The sequence below is a fragment of the Globicephala melas genome, chromosome 11 (genome assembly GCF_963455315.2).
Source record: "Globicephala melas chromosome 11, mGloMel1.2, whole genome shotgun sequence".
NCBI classification, from domain to species: Eukaryota; Metazoa; Chordata; class Mammalia; order Artiodactyla; family Delphinidae; genus Globicephala; species Globicephala melas.
The window spans coordinates 60320165-60339360 of NC_083324.2; the positions used below are offsets into that span (position 1 = coordinate 60320165).

The 19196-nt window shown below is 34.8% G+C and overlaps 1 protein-coding gene across 5 annotated transcripts in view; it reads left to right on the forward strand.

Annotated features, from left to right (window-relative positions):
* Positions 1 to 19196, forward strand: part of COL21A1 (collagen type XXI alpha 1 chain) — a 186018-nt gene that overhangs the window by 52236 nt on the left and 114586 nt on the right. For all 5 annotated transcript variants that reach the window (XM_060308278.2, XM_060308277.1, XM_070046682.1 and 2 more), the window contains exons 2-3: positions 6285 to 6410; positions 11720 to 12271. In XM_060308278.2, coding sequence (XP_060164261.1) covers positions 6323 to 6410; positions 11720 to 12271 — 640 coding nt within the window. In that variant the 5' untranslated portion in view covers positions 6285 to 6322. The remainder of the gene's footprint in view (positions 1 to 6284; positions 6411 to 11719; positions 12272 to 19196) is intronic.

Here is a 19196-nt window from a genome sequence, read left to right on the forward strand (position 1 = left end):
AGTGGGTTGGGAGCAGTGTTAAATCTATAATCTGGATTGCCTGGTGGATGGATAGTCAGTCTAGTATACATTCCTCATTAGCAGGTGAGCTCAGTTTAAATTCCTACATTCCTACATTTTGTTAAAAGTAATTTCCTTTTTCATTATCCACGAAGAGCTCTTTATTTAGCATTAAAAAGTTAAAATTTTCCAAAACAGAATTTTCTATGTTGAAAGATGGCATATGTTCCTATATTCCTTAGAGGCCTTCATTCAAATGAACGAGCTTAGGTGGTAAACCAAACCTACTGAATCAGAATGTGCATTTTAATGAATTTGTAACATTTGTATGCATATTAACATTTGAAAATTGGGGATGCTAAGGTTGCCTGACTACTCTCTGAGTAGCCAATCTTTAGAAATTTTTGATTGTAGAGATTCTCTGACTTATGCTTTCCTATTTGGGGTTGCTAACTTACTTCTCTACTGGGGGAATAGGAGTTTTTTTTTTTTTCTTTTCTTATCATTTCTGCATTGCCTTATACCAGAATTTCTAGAACTTTGGTGGACATTAGCCTATGGGAAGCTTTTTACTTTATTTTATTTTAAATGTTTGGCCCTTTCCTTGCCCTGCAATCTGAAGCTAATGGGTAGGGCTAAGGCATCCATATGTTTAACAAGCTCCCCAGGTGATTAAAGTAAATGGTAAAACTTGATATGCCTCCGTTTATATGCATCGTGCATAAGCATATGTACAATTAAATAGCCGTAAAATATATTTATGAAGTATATGAGTTATGTTTCAGTGGTGAGGTAACATGGTGGCAGTATTTATTTAATGCCCTTTTAATATGGTCTACATTAATGATATAGAATAGAATACAATCTAGAATATAATACAAGTAAACAATTCACTTTAGCCCAAGGATTATGAAGGAATTAGATACTATATAGAAATAATGAGGATATTTTTTGTAGAGGAGCAGAATAACTTAATTTTGAGGCTTTTGGGGAGGAAATTAGTCAGTATTTATTAGTACACATAGTTGCCATAAAACAGTACATCCTGGTGATGACTCATCAAAAATGCTTCTCACTGACATCTTTTGACCTTTATAGCTCTTTGTCCAGAGGGCCAGCCTAATTTAAAAACTGACAATGATGATTTTGGACTTACTGTATTTCACTGAGATATAAATTATATACGACAGTTTATATAGTTTTTAAGCCTTCAGCCTAATGGCCTTAGACAAATTTATGCACACCAATATCATCACTGCAAATGTAGACTATTTCTAACACCCAATAAGTTTATTTGTGCCACGTTCCAGTTGACTTCTCCCATCAAGAGCAAATGTTTCCTGATTTCTAACACTGCAGATTAGTTTTCTATCTTGGGACTCTGTATACCTGAAATCATGCTTTGTGTATTCTTTTGTGTTTGGCTCCTTTCATTAAATGGAATGTATTTAAAGTTATTCATGTTGTTGGGTATAAAGAAAGTTTGTTATTTTTTTGTTGCTCTCTTCCATTATGTGAATATAACCACACAACTTGTTTATCCAATATTTTTCTGTGGATAACATTTGAATTATTTTTAGTTTGGAGTTATTATGAATAAAACTACTATAAACACTGTTAAAGTTTTTTTGTTGGCACATGTTTTCATTTCTCTAGGTTATATACTTAGCAGAAGGATTACTAGTCATAGTTTAATTTTGTAAGAAACTGAACCTAACACTTCTCTGAAGGGGTTACATCATTTTTCACTCTGACCAAAAATGTATGAGTTCCAATTTCTCCACATAGCCTCATAAACATTTGATACTGTTTTAGCCATTTTAATTTTAATTAATTTTGGCCATTTTAGTGGGTGTGAAATGATCTTATTGTGGTTTTAGCATACACTTCTCTGATGACTAATGATGAGGACCATTTAATATGCTTATTGGCCATTTCTGTATTTCCTTAAGTAATAATTTAAAAAGTCTGTTGAAGACCTTTACTCATTTAAAAAATTGGATTGTTTTCTTTTTTATTGTTGATTTGTAGGAGTATTAAAAATATATAATCTTTATGAGAGTCATTTTTGTAAGTATTTTATTCTGAATATTGACTTGTTTTCTTAATGGTATCTTTTAATTTTGGTGAAATCTAATGTGTATCTATTTTTAAAGTTGATAGTGTTTTTTGTGTCCTAAGAAATTTTTCCTAATCCCAAGGTTGTGAAATAGTCTCATGTTTTCTTCTAGAAGCCTTGTAGTTTTAGCTTTTATACTTAGATATATGCTTCGTCTAATTTTTGCATATGGAATGAGATGGGATCAAGGTTAATTTTATTGTTTATCCCGTTGATCCAGCACCATTTACTGAATTTCCTTTCCTATTCAATTACCTTGACACTTTTATTGCAAATCAACTGACCATGTAAGTGTGGGTCTATTTCTGAACTCTATTGTGTTCCATTTAATATATTTATCCCTACACCAATACACACTTTCTTGATTCCTGTAGCTAGATGACTGTAAGTCAAAATCAGATAGTATAAAGTCTCTCACTTAGTTCTTCTCAATCATGTTTGTTTTTTATGCAGATTGTTCTTCTTCATTGAAGATTGTTCTTCTAATTCAAAATCAGTTGCATTTTATAAGAATTTTAGAATGAGTTTGTCAGTTTCTTTTAGAAATCTGCTGGGATTTTGATTAGGATTGTGCTGAATCCTTAGATCAATTTGAGGATAAAGATGGAACCAATATTGAGTCTTTTAACCCATGAATATAGATTTCTCCACTTATTTGCTTTCTTTAATTTCTCTCAACAATGCATTATATATTTTAGTGTAGAGGTCTTTCACATTTTTCATTCACTTTATTTCTAAGTTTATGATGCTTTGGTACTATTGAATATATTATATCCCCCCCACCATTTTGTTGCTATTATATAGAAACACTTAAAAAAAAAAAACTATTAACCTTGTGTCCTGTGACCTTGCTAAATTCACTTATTAGTTCTAATAGTGTTTTGGTAGATTTCAAATTTCTATGTAGATAATCATGTTGTCTGTAAATAATTACAGTTTTATTTCTTCCTTTATAGTCTTTATTTCTTATTTTGAATATGGCACTGGCTAGGACTTCCTGTGTGTTTTTGAATAGAAGTGATGTGAGAATATATCCTTAACTTTTTACTGATTTGGGGGAAAAAGCATTCAGTCTTTTACCACTTAATGTGATCTAAGCTGTAGACTTTTCATAGCATTTTATTTTGGCCTCATACTAAAAGTTGAGAAGAGTTCCCTCTTCTTCTATTTTCATTTAATGTTATTTCATAAAAATGTTTGATTATTATTTTTTTCCTTAAATGTTTGTAGAAATTACTGGTGAAACTATCTGGCACTGGAATTTTCTTTGTGGGAAAATTTTTGGTTAAAAATTCTATTTCTTTAATAATTTCAGTTTAGACCAGTTTCAATAAATAGTGTATCTTAAGACTTTGTCCATTTCATCTGTCTACTTATTATCCTTTTAAGGTCTGTAGGCTCTGTAGTGGAATCTCCTGTTTCAATATTGACTTAGGTAATTTATGTTTTCTGTCTTATTTCTTGATTATTCTTGCTAGGATTTATAAGCATATTTATTTGTTCAAAGAATTAACTGTTTAATTTTATTGTTTTTCAATTTTCTAACTCATTGATTATAATTTTTGTTCTTTTCTTCTTCTTCTTTTTACTCTTTAGTTTTAATTTGTTGTTCTTTCTCTATTTTCTTAAGGTGGAAGCCTAAATATTGTTTTTTCATTTTTCTTCTTTTCTAGTATATGGTTTTAAAGCCAAAATTTCTCTCTTAGTAGTGCTTTAGCTGTATCATAAAATTTTGATTTTTTAAAACAATTATTGATCAGTTGAAATATTTAAAAATTTCCCCTCTGATATTTTTTTAAATCATAGATTATTTAGAAGTATACTGGTTAATTCCAAGGATTTTGGGATTTTCTTCCTTTTCTAATTAATACCATTTAGGTCAAAGAACATAACCTGCATGATTTCATTTCTTTGGAATTTGAATCTTGTTTTTTCTCCAGCATATGGTCTATTTTGATGACTTTCATATGCATTACAAAAGAATATATATTCTGCTGTTGTTAGGTGGAGCATTCTATGAATTGTCAACTAGGTGAAGTTGGATGATAAAGTTTTTCAAATCTCTGCACTGTTACTAAATTTTTTTTATCTACTTCAAAAATCATTGAAAAGTGGATGTTTAAAATCTCACATTATGATTTGAATTTGTCTATTTCTTTAGTTTTTTCCCCCATTTTTTCTTCAGGAATTCTGAAGCTTTATTATTAGATATCTACATATTTAGGATTTTTATATCTTTCTGATCCATTGCCTATTTTATTACCATGAAATTTCCACCTAAAATTCTTATTGTTGTTCCTCCATATGTCATGTGTCTTTTTTCCTCTGGTTTGTTTTGAGAATTTACTCTTTTATTTTGACTTTCAACTGATTATGATATACCTAGGTATGACTTACTTTGTATTTTGCTTAGGGTGTGTTTGATCTGATTGTTGGTAGCTTTTGTCAATTTGGAAAATTCTTGGCCATTATATTTAAAAATATTTCTTCATTCACTTTCTCCTTTCCATCTGAGAAGCTAAATCAAGACCACTTGATACAGTCCCACGGATTTCAGATGCTCTGTTCCTTTTGTTTCTCACCCCTCTTCCCCTGACTTGGGTTTCATTTTGGATACTTTCTATTGACTTATCTTCAAGTTTACTGATCTTTCCCTCTGACGTATGCATGCTCACTGCATGATTTCTTTTTTGATATATATTTTGATTGCAAGCATTTCACTTGTATCTTTTTTAAAATAGTTTCCATCCCTCTTTTGAAATTTCACATATTTTTGCAATTGTTGTCCATCTCATTCATTAGATCCTTTAACATGTTCATCATAGCCTTTTTATAAACCCTGCTTAATACTTCTGACATTTAGATAATCTCTGGATCTGCTTATATTGAGTGTTTTTCTCCTGATCAGACATAAAACTTTGTTTCTTCTCATATTTTGGGAGACCCTTGGGAGATTTCTCTCAGCTTGTCAGGTTTCCAGCTTTTTGTATTTGAGTTCTGTTTTTCTCTTTTGTCCTTTCTGCTTTTTGAGATATGTCTCTCCACTGTAGTGAAGGACTGGAGTACCTTGGAGGGACTTTTCTCAGTTCTGTGGCTTCTCCTCTAACCCTCAGCAAGACAAGGATTTGTATTTGAGGAATTCCCTGGGGACTTGAACAGGGAGAGGGAAGGAGAGGATCTCTCTAGACTGTTTTATACTGCTTTCAATATACTCTGTATTACTTGTCTATTCCGTGTACCCAGTTAAGGCTCCTGGGGAAGAATTGCTGGCTAGGGGCATCCTTGCTCTGAGGCTGGGACCCCTTGGGATTCTAATATGTTACTCCAGCTTTGACTGGTTGCTTCTGTACTGTAGCAAATTCTTCCTCCTCCTGAACAGGGTTCCCTTTCTATTAGGGACAAAAGCAGCCTTGAATCTTTTCTGTCCTATAAAGTATTAATAACTTTTGGAATTTAGCTCTTTTAGGTTTCTTTAAACCCTGTCTTTTCTGCTGGGTTTTAAAAGCCTATAGTTTTGTAGTTTATTTGACATGTTCTCATTGTTGAGAGTGACAGTCTTTGGCAATGTTCCACATTCTAACCAGGAGTGAAGTCCTTGGACTAACTTAGAAAACATATTAGTCTCACAACTGAGTGTTGGTGAATTAAATAAAATAGATCTTAATGTTTATAATACAGCCCATTAAAAAAATTAAATCCTATTATTCAGCTTTATCCTATAGATATTTTTTACCAGATACCCTTTGAGTGTTTCTTAAATGCAAATACACATTTAAAAGAAGGATATGTGCTACCACTGAGATAATAAAAAGAATGTGATAGCCCTCTGCAGGCTATGCTAAAAGGGGAATTCTAGTAAATATTATGAGCAAAACTTAAAGTTTTAGAAAAGTTTTTGCTTTTCCAAGATGATTATGAATTAGAAACTTATCACGTTCATCCTCAGCTCCCATTCATTGTTGTCTTGTATTATATATTTGAAATGTGGTTATTTTGGGCACATAAGTTAATTTTAAGGTTAGCAAAAATTAACTGTGCTTTGACTGGGTATTGCAATTTAATGCAATACTTTATGCAATACTTTAATGCAAACTTATGATTGTTAGGTATTTGTCTTATTTTTCTAATATATTTAACTTTCTTTTTATTTTCTCTTTCTTTTTAGGAATCCTAAAACCAAAACATTAGAACAAAAACAGAAACATGGCTCACCATATTACATTTCTTTGGATAATTTTGGTCCTGCTTCTTCAGAATTCTGTATTAGCTGAAGATGGGGAAATAAGATCAAGTAAGAACTATCAGCATTGTCTTTTTGTTATCAACATATTAATTATGGAAATCAAATTAGAGGAGCTCTAGCAATGGCTTTAAGGATCTTATTCTTATTGTCTTTGATGCTGTGATTCCCTAAAATGAATGAATTGCTATGTTACACATTAACTAGGAGGAAAAGCTATCAGAAGTCATTTTGAGAAAATTCTATGGTAATAGTGCATTTTATTGACCCAGGCTTTGGAATAAACACTCTGGTATTGAGTCTATGTTCAGCCATTTATATAAGCTTCATAATATGGTGATAAAGAAAGTACCTCCTTCACAGGATGGCTATCAGGACCATCCTATGAGCTTATCTCATAAAGATAATAAGATAATGCATATAAATGACTTAGCATGGTGACATTCAGTAAGTGGTGACTGTTATTCTGATTGCCTGTAGGAAAGCTTGCATGAGAGAAGTAGGCCATCCTACTTTTAAAAAGACACTTTTAAAAAGATAGCCTACTTCTTTTTAAAAGTGTGCTTATATGCGTATTTTAAAACTCATAAACATAAACCCCCTAACTATAAATGAATTATGGTTTCTCTAACAGTTAAATCAGATGATTTGACAATTTGATTCAACTTGGCTTAAAATTAAAAAAAATAATATTTAATGTTTGCATAACCCTTTTATTGTTTAATCCACCCAAGCACCTTATGGGGTAGATACTCTTTGATTTTTGAGTGGGAAAAGAGATGCATAAAATGTATGGGCCTTGCATAGTGTCATACATCTGGTTGGAGCTGTAACTAGTATTTGAACACTTCTTTTCATCCTCAGTGCATTCCCTTCCTATGACACTGGTGATTCACCTCTCTGAGGAGGAGGTTTCTTGGAGTGGTATTTTGTCTGCAATTTATAAATGGCAGTACTTGCTTTTGTGTCCATGCTCTTGGCTAACCTTGCAGTTATGAAATATATGCCCCATGGCTCTGGAAAGGGGTAGAAAGGGCCAAGAATAACCCTGTAAGAATTTCTAACCACTGAATCGAGTGACACACAAACACTCGCAGGTCCAGGCAATAACGAGCCTCATAGCATCGAGGAAGGGCAACCTCGAAGAGTCCTGCAAACACAACCTTCCTGTCCTTTTGTCTCTCTCACGAAACCCCAATAAAAGCATAACCCTGTCATCCCTGTTCAGCTTCCAAAAATAACAGGAAAACTTAATTCCCTTGGGTTAGAAAATATGCATTTGGGCAGAATCCCATTTTTGCCGTCCCTACCCTGGCGTCTGGCAGTGGTCACCATGACAGAGGTTGTTGGAATAGTGTCCCTCACACCCCCTGCACTGAGACACCATCTGCCATATAGCATCTTAAGATGGTGTCATAATCACAGTTATATTTGTGAGACAAACCCATGTTTTGGCAATTTTTTTTCCTGGGGGGGTTATCTTCTTGACTGTGTTACATGTTCACCTGACAATGGTGTTTACTTCTGCTAGTTACTGTGATAGGTGAGTTGAGATAATGGTGAAACTGAGGCCTCTTCATAGGAGCTTTGTCATCATCCCAAATATGCAAGTGGACAAAGATAAGGAAAAGAATGGAAAGGAAGGAGAGGAAAGGAGGAAGTGAGGAAGGTGAAGAGAGGGAGAGATTGGTTGATTGACTGATTTACTCCAAGGAGTTGCAGAAATACTAATTGTCACCAAACATTTTTTTCTCCGATACTGATCCTTGCAATTATAATATCTTATTTGCAATATATACAGAAAATAAACCATCCTTATTATAACTTTAAATTGGGCATCCAAACACTACTTAAGGGAGACCATTAACCTGAGTAAAACCACAGGATGTAAAATTTGCTATCTCATTACCGTGACTCACCTCATCCTCTTCTAACTCATCATGTCCAAGGACATGGATGGGATCCTTGTCCCATGTAGTATTTTGGCTGCTTTGAGCGCAGACGTTAGAGAAGAAGGCAGCAAGTACAGCTGTTCCTTCCTGTTGGCCACTTCAAACTGATAGAGATAGAGTAGGATAATTAAATAGTCAGTTTAGAAATCCCACTAGGGGATTAAAGACAGAAAGGGAATTTTAAGGGAGTTTGGGAGACCTTTGTAAGCTAATGACCACTCAAGAAAAGAATCCAGTAACCTAGCAACAATCTACCCTACCTTGAAGGAAGACTAGGTGCATCCAAGTGCCAGGCACACTCAAGCCACAAACCCTGATAGTTAAAATACTAGACAATAGATATGGGCTCTGAATCTTATTACGTGAAGTCAGGGAGTTAATAGTCCTTGCAGAGTAGCGTTTCTGCATGTAACCAAGACAGAAATAGAGGTGAAAAGGGAAAGAAACCAGGTGAAAGGGGATATTATACCCAAACCTGAGATGAATTACCATATTTTAGTATATGTCCCCACCCTTTTGCTAATATACATATGATTTAAATAGTGCCATGGCAGTTAGACCTGGTTAGACCATATAGGGCCAAAGGAGGAACTAGTGATATGAGTCTTGACGTCTGCCCAAGGACGAGGAAGATGGTGGTCTTCTCCCCTCCCCACTTTTTCTTTGATTATAAAAATGTAGCCCTCTTTGTTCCTGGGGCTCTTTGTTCCTGGGGTTGCGCTCCCTTGCCTGCCTGCTTATCTCTCACAAGCGTCCTATGCCAATAAACTCACTCTTTGCCTTCCACTTTGCCTCACGCTGAATTTCTTCTGTGAGGAGACAGAAGAACCTGAGCTTCAGTAAGTCCTGACCCCAGGTGAGTGGTTTTAATCCAAAGACAGTGGTTTCGAGTCCCCTCCTAGTCAGGGATTATGGGTTCAAGTCCCAGTCTGAGGTGTGGGTGGGTTCAAGTCCTACCCGAGAAGGAGTGCAGTTTCAAAACCATTGGAATTACCCAAACAAACCAGTTTGTCTTTGGGGCTATGTCTGTCTCTCTCCTCTGGACCTTTGCACTTGCTGCTCCCTTTGTTTAGAATGTTGTCCTCTTGACCTGGTTAAACCTCTGCTTTCTGATCTCAGCCTTCCAACAAAACTGCCCCTGGCTTGACATAGTTAGGTTGCCACCCTCTCCTCAATGTTCTCATAATTCTTTGTACTTTCTCTAACCAGCCAGTTGTCCATCTTAACTAGGCTGGGAGCTTTTTGAGATATCTCAAGTATGTCTGAAGCCAGTACCTAGCATGATATCAAGAACAGAACAGGTATTCAATATATACATACTGAAAGAATGAGATAGAGTTAGAAGCATGTTGTGTACTGTGGAAAAGAGAGTTAAGGAAATCTTTTTTTTTTTTTTTTTTTTGCGTTATGTGGGCCTCTCACTGTCGTGGCCTCTCTCGTTGCGGAGCACAGGCTCCGGACATGCTGGCTCAGCGGCCATGGCTTATGGGCCTAGCCGTTCTGCGGCATGTGGGATCTTCCTGGACCAGGGCACGAACCCGTGTCCCCTGCATCGGCAGGTGGACTCTCAACCACTGCGCCACCAGGGAAGCCCAGGAAATCTTTTTTTTATTGAAGTATAGTTGATTTACAATGTTGTGATAGTTTCTGCTGTACAGCAAAGTGATTCAGCTATAAATATGTATACATTCTTTTTAATATTCTTTTCCATTATAGTTTATCATAGGATATTGAATATAGTTCTCTGTGCCATACAGTAGGACCTTGTTGTTTATCCATTCTATACATAATAGTTTGTATTTACTTATCACAAACTCCCAGCCCATCCCTCCCCCACTCTCCTTTCCCCTTGGCAACCACAGGTCTGTTCTCTATGTCTGTGAGTCTGTTTCTGTTTCATAGATAAGCTCATTTGTGTCATATTTTAGATTCCACATATAACTGATATCATATGGTGTTTGTCTTTCTCCTTCTGACTTACTTCACTTAGTATGATAATCTCTAGATCCATCCATGTTGCTGCAAATGGCATTATTTTATTCTTTTTAACGGCTGAGTAATATTCCATTGTATGTATGAACCACATCTTCTTTATCCATTCATCTTTTGATAGACATTTAGGTTTTTTCCATGTCTTGGCTATTGTGAATAGTGCTGCTATGAACATAGGGGTGCATGTATCTTTTTGAATTAAAGATATATGCCCAGTGGGATTGCTAGATCATATGGTAACTCTATTTTTAGTTTTCTGAAGAACCTCCTTACTGTTTTCCGTAGTGGCTGCAAAGAAGATTTTTATTTCTTTTCACAAGTGCTTAGAACTTGTCTGGGTATAACTTACACCACAGATAGTCTTTTTTTTTTTCCTGGTAGAACTCTAAGATGTGCTGATCTCATGTTTCCTGGTATCTTGAAACAAGAATCTTTACAGAGAAAGGAATAGCTTTATGCCCTTGAACATAGATTCACTTCACACGAGCTATTGTTTTGGCTACATTTGTGACTGAAGATGAGCATTCAGACCTTTAAACATTCATCTTGCATGTAGTGCAAGAGTGACTGCTTTCATAACCTTGGTTCATTTACATTTTCTCAACTATATCAAGAATGTGGGTCTTTGCTGGCTACTTTTGTCCTGAAGATAGCAGAAAGTTTGTTTATAATTTCTTACCCCCATTCATTGGTTTACATAAATTTTTATAAATATTTCAGGTTAGCATTGAACTAAACATATTTCACTGATAACTTAAAGCAATGATGTTAGTCTATAGCCAAAAATCATTCATTTATTAAATTTTTTTCTTTTCATTTATTCAATGGAGAAATACAATAAAATGTTGCTTTATAGTAATACCTGCCCCTACAGAGCTATCTAGATATCATATTCATATACAGCATCCATTTTTTATTCCCTATTTTTATTTTTTTTTATTTGGCCACATGGCACAGCATGTGGGACCTTAGTTCCTGGACCAGGGATCAAACCCATGCCCCCTGCAGTGGAAGTGCAGAGTCTTAACCACTGGACCGCCAGGGAAGTCCCTATTCCCTATTTTTAAAGCTGAATCATTAATACTTAAATTAAGACAAGCTAATTAAAAAATATCAACAAAAATCATAGCCCTCATTTATAAAGAATTTTCATAGGCTAGTCAGTGTGTCATAGTTAATCTTCACAAAGCTCTTATGAACTGGTTACTATTATCTTTTTAAAAAAATTTAGCATTATTGAGGTATAATTGACGTATAAAATTATAAGATAGTTAAACTATACATTGTGGCGACTTTATGTATATACACGTGAAAGGATTCCCCCTGTCTGGTTAATTAAAAATCCATTCATTTAAAACCTCTAATTTTTGTTTTTTATGTAACACATATACTCTGATGGTTTTCTTTTTCACTTAGGTTGCCGTACTGCTCCAACAGATTTAGTTTTCATCTTGGATGGCTCTTACAGTGTTGGCCCAGAAAACTTTGAAATAGTGAAAAAGTGGCTTGTCAATATCACAAAAAATTTTGACATAGGACCGAAGTTTATTCAGGTTGGAGTGGTTCAGTATAGTGACTACCCTGTCCTGGAGATCCCCCTTGGGAGCCACGAATCAGGAGAGAATTTGATGGCAGCTATGGAGTCCATACACTACTTGGGAGGAAACACAAAGACTGGAAAGGCCATCCAGTTTGCCCTTGATTACCTTTTTGCCAAGTCTTCACGATTGCTGACAAAGATGGCAGTAGTCCTTACGGATGGTAAATCCCAAGATGAAGTCAAGGATGTGGCAGAAGCAGCAAGAGACAGTAAAATAACACTATTTGCCATCGGTGTTGGTTCAGAAACAGAAGACGCAGAACTTAGAGCTATTGCCAACAAGCCTTCATCTACTTACGTGTTTTATGTGGAAGACTATATTGCAATATCCAAAATAAGGGAGGTGATGAAGCAGAAACTTTGTGAAGGTAAGCCTTAATATAATGTGGAAACAGTAATAATGATGCTTTCTTACATTTTGGTATAACCTGTTCATTTGGGAACTGGGGAAGATGGTTATATTTAATGTCAAATTATTTAAGTTAGAAATGAGGTGAGCACACATTTTTGTGCTATATTTTTCTGGATAAATTTTGTTTTTAGAAACAATTGCTTTCTTATAAAATCTACAATTGGGAAATATAATATTTTGTGTTTTCTTTTCAATTACAATATGTTTATTGTGGAGATGGTAGAAAATAAAACACCTAAATAATTAAAATATATGTAAACCACACATGGTCATATCACTCCTGTTAACAAGTTTTTGTCTTTTTCATCCTAATCTTTTCTTTTTTTGATTTCAGTGTGTCTGAGAGTTTATTCATGTGCCTAAATAAGGATAATATTGTATATATAATTTCATACTCTATTTTCATATTATTTATACTCTTATTGTGTATATAATTTTAATACTCTTAATATGATAGTGGAAAATCTTTTAAGATAATCTATTTAATTTCTCCATTTTTGTATGTTTGGTTTATTTCTAAGTTTTTCTAATACAAATAACAGTGAATATTCCTCTACCTAATTCTGAATGGGCATCTGTCATCATTTCTTCAGAAAACAAAGATCAAATTACTAACATTTTTAAAACTTTGGAAGAATGTTAAAAATTCCACATGAGAAGAACTTAAACTCCCACCAGCAATGAGGGAACATTTGAAAATATAGTACTTACCAGTCAATTATGTTTATATCATTTCATAAAACTGACTTCATGTGTATGATAGGTCCCCATGGGAAAGTTCCAGTTTTTGGTAAACATTAATCCTATTAGTGTATAGACATGCATGTGTTCACATTATTTTGGGGGAAGAATAATTTATTCATATCTTTTATTTTTAATATTATAGGCATTTAATATACTATATACCTAAAAATAATGTTCATGTAGATGGAAATACTTTTTTCCCAGTTTGCCTACAAAATAATATACAAATAGGTTGGTTCACATTTGATAGAAAAATTTCTAAATGATTGTGGCTTCGAAAACAAATTAATTCCTTCATTTTCTTCATATTTGGGAGGTATGGTAGAGAAAAACATTTTAAAGCTTTTTGGATTATTTCTTTTAAAATGCCTGGAAATATTAAACAACTACTTCAAAACAAAGAGAAAAAAAGCATAGAAGATTAAACATTTTCTTTAATAAAACTTTAAAAAAGGTACTAACAAGTAAGTACAAATGGTCATTACAGTTATTCTTTTTATGAATCTCTAACAGTAAGACTGTGTTGACTTTTGTTGTGTTGAACAGGTCAAAGGGATTTAGATTTTTAATATGTTGTTAGAAATTTTTGGCTTTCAAGCTAGGTATATTTTATTATTAAAATAGAATTTTCATGGTGAAATTTCACTTACCATTCACCTTTTTTCTTTTTTTTAATAAATTTATTTATTTATTTATTTATTTATGGCTGCGTTGAGTCTTCGTTGCTGCACACGGGCTTTCTCAAATTGCGGTGAGCTACTCTTCGTTAGGTTAGGAGCTACTATTCGTTGCGGTGTGGTAGCTTCTCTCGTTGAGGAGCACAGGCTCTCGGCACGCGGACTTCAGTAGTTGTGGCTCATGGGCTCAGTAGTTGTGGCTTGCAGGCTCTAGAGCGCAGGCTCAGTAGTGTGGTGCATGCACTTAGTTGCTCCGTGGCATGTGGGATTTTCCAGAACCAGGGCTCAAACCTGTGTCCCCTGCATTGGCAGGTGGATTCTTAACCACTGAGCCACCAGGGAAGTCCCACTTACCATTCATCTTAATCCTAGAATTTAGATTTGATTAAATATGTCTGTTTAATATTTGCTTCAGAGAATTTTCCTATAGATCTGTATTTTGGTAAATGCATTCTCTCTAGATAAAAATTTTTAAAATACACATGAAAGAGTTGCTGTGTGAAAACGGGTAAAAATTCTTTCAGCTAAAATGTATGATCTGTAAAAAAAAAAATCAAATTCGAAATCTTGCCAAATATTTCTTCAACTACACTCAGAAAAAGAATGTAAGTAATGTCTGTGTCTATTCAGTTCGCATGTTCACTGTACAATAGACATCTTTTAAAATGTACTTTTTGAAATTGTACTTGTGGGAGATATGGGCTTTTTTGCACTTGACTTTTTGTACTGTATTAGATTATGATTAATGCACTAAATTAATGCATTGCTGTATTGCAGCTTCTTCAAATCATATAATTTGTGTTTGATTATTTAACAAATTCATTTTTGTTTTGGACAAATAGTTAACTTCTACTTTGAGGTGTTTAGCATATAGGATTACTATTTCCTAATATCATTCCCTTTTATACTGTACTGTGGTTGATCCATGATGTACAAAATATTATCCACCTCTTTGTTCCCACATAGATTATTTCATCTTCATGGACCTATTGTTTCCTCGGAGGTGTATTCTGCAATACACTGCTTATTTCAGGACCGCCTAAAAGTGATGTGCAATGATTTCTTTCTTTATCTGAGAGTCTTTCTTCTAATTTGAGCTTAGTTTGTTCTTTCTTAGTTCTTTGACTTGTAAAGTTAGGCTGTTTATTTGAGATCTTTATTATTTTTTAATGTAGATTTTTATTGCTATGAATTTCCTTCTTACTGCTGCTTTTGCAGCATCCCATAAGTTTTGGTATGTTGTGTTTTAGTTTTTGTTTATCTCAAGATAATTTCTAATATCCCCTTTGACATAATGATTGTTCAAGAGCATATTGTTTAATTTCCACATATTTGTGAATTTTCCAGTTTTCTTCCTGACATTAATTTCTAGTTTCATTCCATTTTGGTTGGAACATATACCTCGTATGATTTCAATCTTCTTAAATTTGTTAAGACTTTTTTTTTGACCTAACATGTTATCTATGCTGGAGAAGTTTTGTTTGTACTTGAGAATAATATGTATTCTGCTGCTGTGGTGGTGGTGGGTGGTGGTGGGTCGCTGTTCTATATATGTCTGTTAGATCCATTTGGTCTATAGTGTTGTTCAAATTCTCTGTTTCCAGATCTGTTTGCAGACACATCTTCTGTCTGGATGTTCTATCCATTATTATAAGTGGAGCATTCAAGTCCCTTACTATTATTGTGTTGCTGTCTATTTATCCCTTCAGTTTTGTCAATGTTTGCCTCATATATTTGGGTGCTGTAATGTTGAGTGCATATGTATTTATAATTGTTATGTTTTGCTGGCGAATTGACCATTTTTCATTGTATAATGTCCTTCTTTGTCTCTTTTGACAGTTTTTGACTAATATAAGTGTCACCACCTTTGTTCTCTTTTGGTTAGCATTTGTATGGAGTATCTTATTCCATTCCTTTGCTTTTATCCTGTGTGTGTCCTTAATTCTAAAGTAAATTTCTTGCAGATAGTATAGATCTTGTTGTTTTTTTTTAAGTCCACTTAGCTACTCTATACCTTTTATTGGGGATTTTAATCAATTCACATCTGAAGTAATTACTGATAAGGAAGTATTTAATACTGTCATTTATTGTTTTCTGACTCAGCTTATTTTTATCGCTCTTTTCTCTCTTGCTGTCTTCTGTGTTTCATTGATTTTTTTGTAGTGACATGCTTTGTTTCCTTTTAAATATACTTTTGCATATCTTCTATAGGTATTTTCTTTGTGGTTACCATGTGGGTTACATAAAACATCATATAGTTATATCAATCTATTTTAAGTTGATAACTTCAAATGCTCTGTATTTTTGCTTATTCCTGCCCTCTTTACACTTTTTTATTGATGCCACAAATTACATCCTCTTATATTGTGTATTCATTAATACAATTTCACATAGTTTATACTTTAGTCTTTTAACTTCTGTATCAGAATTAAAAATGATTTAAATACCACTGTTACAGTATTACAGTATTCTGAGTTTGTCTATATATTTACTTTTATCAGCAAGTTTTATACTTTCCAGTGCTTCTGTGTTGCTGTTTAATAGTCTTTCCTTTCAATTTGAAGGACTTCCTTAGTATGTCTTATTAGGCAGGTCTAGTGGTAATAAACTTCCTCAGCTTTTTTTAATCTGGGAAAGTATTTATTTCTCTTTCTATTTTGAAGGACAGTTTTGCCAGATATAGTATTTTTGGTTGGCAGTTTTTTTTCTTTGAGCACTTTGAATATATTATCCCTTTCCCCTGTGACCTCTGAGATTTCTACTCAGAAATCTGGTGATTGTGTCATGGGGTGCCCTGTACATAATGAGTTGCTTTTGTCTTGCTGCTTTCAAAGTTCTCTCTTTGTCTTTGGTTTTCGACAATTTGATTGTAATGTGTCTTGATGTGGATATCTTTGAGTTCTTTAATCTGGATGTCCATTTCCTTTCCTAGATTTGAAAAGTTTTTGGCTATTATTTCTTTAAACAAGCTTGCTTCTTTCTTTCTTCTTCTTCTGCAGCTCCCATTATCTATATATTGGTCTACTTGATGGTGGGCATAAGACGTGTAGGCTTTCTTCAGTCTTTGTCATTCTTTAAAATTTTGCCTGGATAATTTCAAAGGACCTGTCTTCAAGTCTGCTGATTCTTTCTTCTACTTGATCAAGGCTGATTTTGAACCCCTCTAGTCAATTTTCCAGTTCAATTATTATTTTCTGCTCCAAAAATTTCTGTTTGGTTCTCCTTTACATTTTCTGTCTTTCTCACTTTGTTGATGCATCATTTTCTTGAGCTCATAGAACATCCTATGATGTCTATTTTGAATTCTTTGTCAGATAATACACCTCCCTTTCTTTAGGGTCAGTATCTGGAGAGTTATTTTGTTCCTTTGATTGGGTCATGTATCTCATAGTTTGTTTCAAGATTCACACATTTGAAAAAACCAATACCTCTCCCAGTCTTTACCAACTGGCTTTGCACAGGGGAAATCCCTCAGCAATCACTCTGGCTAGAGATTCTGAAACCTTTTTTGGAGGGATGTGATTTCTCTGGAATTGTGTGAGCAATTCATTAATTAGAGAGACTGGTTTCTTTTTCAAGAGCTCATAATCTTTCACTCCCTTTGGTATCTGTCCCTTTGGTGTCTGTCTGTAATACTTCAAGTTCTCTAGTTCTCTAACCACAAGTTTCCCACTCCTTTGTTCTCAGTGGTCATCAGGTGTCCAGGTATGCTGGTTCCCTGTCAGCACCCTTAGTCAGGCAAGACCAGTATCATTCCTTCAGGCAGCACTTTGAAAATCTAGAATGCTGGATACATGCTCCACTCTTTTCTCTTTCTGAGGGAGAAGTCTCAGGTTGTGTGTCTTCTCCTGATCATGCTGAGCCATGCCAGCCACAACAAGCCACCCTCCCACTTTTATTTGTTCTGAGCAGTCCACAGGTATCCAAATGATTCTGGTTCCTTCAGTGCTGCAAATGAGGCAAGACAAGCTGAAAGCTGGAGCATTGGATGCATGCTCCACTTTTCTTTTTCCCTCCTGAGGGAGTCATTATAAGCTAGAGCATCTCTCCTGGCACTTATTTGTGTCAGCTTGGAGAGGGACTGATGTGGTAAGGTAAAATTATTCTTAATTACCTGTTTCATTGAAGCTGTTCTTGGCTTTGTGCTCACCTGGGGAACTTCAGCTTCCTAACCGGAATCTCACAAATGTATTTTGGTCCAATCTGTGTTTCAGTGGGAGAATATGGGTTGGGACTTTCTATTCTGCCATCTTGCTGACTTCACTCCTCTGTTCTTTTTATGAGTCAACCAGGCATGGGCTTGGTGCAACAGAATGAGGAGGGAAAAGAAAGTAATTTCCCCTTGTTCTCTGGAAGATACCTTCCTTAGGTGTCTTCAAGGGCTTCCAACAGCTTGTGGCTTGAATGATGGGCTTTCAAGGCCCAATTTTGATTCAGGTGAGCTGAACTTGCCTGTGCACAGGTGTGGGTAGTTAAAAGAGCAGGTCCTGGAAAACAGCCTGTGTATTCTTACTGTTCCATTTTCCACTATCTTGACTTTTGGATGAAGCAGGAAACTTATCTATTTCTTAAAAGAGTATATGGTGTTCACTCAAGAGGGACCAGAGGTCAGAATTAGCAATTAGCTGTGCAAATGTAGCCATACCTTGAGAGACAGAGAGAAAGATAAAGAGAGATAGAGATAAAGATAGAGAGAGAGAGAGAGAGAGAGAGAGAGAGAGAGAGTGAGAGAGTGAGAGAGGGATACCACTTGCCTAAGTGGAACTTTGGTGTCTTTCATTCCAAAAACTTAGTGACTTTTTTCCCTCCAGTGCTTTCCACCATGATGCACTTTAACTTGGAATGATGTTCACGACTTCTGAATTTCTTTTTCTCTCACCGAAAATTATTCATATTTTCTATGACTCTTTGCTTGGTGATTGCTGGATAATTTGATTATCTAATTTAAGTCTTATAATACTTTATAATACTTTGTAATAATGGCCTGGTATATTACTCTACCCTACTCAGTTTAACTTCCATTTCAGTAGAAGACATAAAAGGTAAAGGTACACATATCAGGTGCCATGGCCAGGACAACTGAGTTGTTTTTGGAGGTAGTGAGTATTTTAGCTTACATGATTTCATAACATGTATGTGATTAACTTGTCTGCCCTCACATGAAACTCATATCCTTCCCTTCTGCCTCTCCACTATTGGTACACATATGCTTGAATTCACAACCACAGAGATGGGGCATGGAAAAATGAGAGGTGGGAGGTGGGGTGAAGTTTGGCAGATGGGATATGATGGAGTATAATATTTCATTAAACCTCATAGAATATTCAGGGGAATAACTTTATATTCTATCTGTAGGTTAAAAGAATTTAAATCTAATCTGAATTGGTGACAATCTACATTGTCAAGGGCTTGTAGTATATCCAAAAATATGAATTTTCCATTCATTTAATTAGAGAGGCT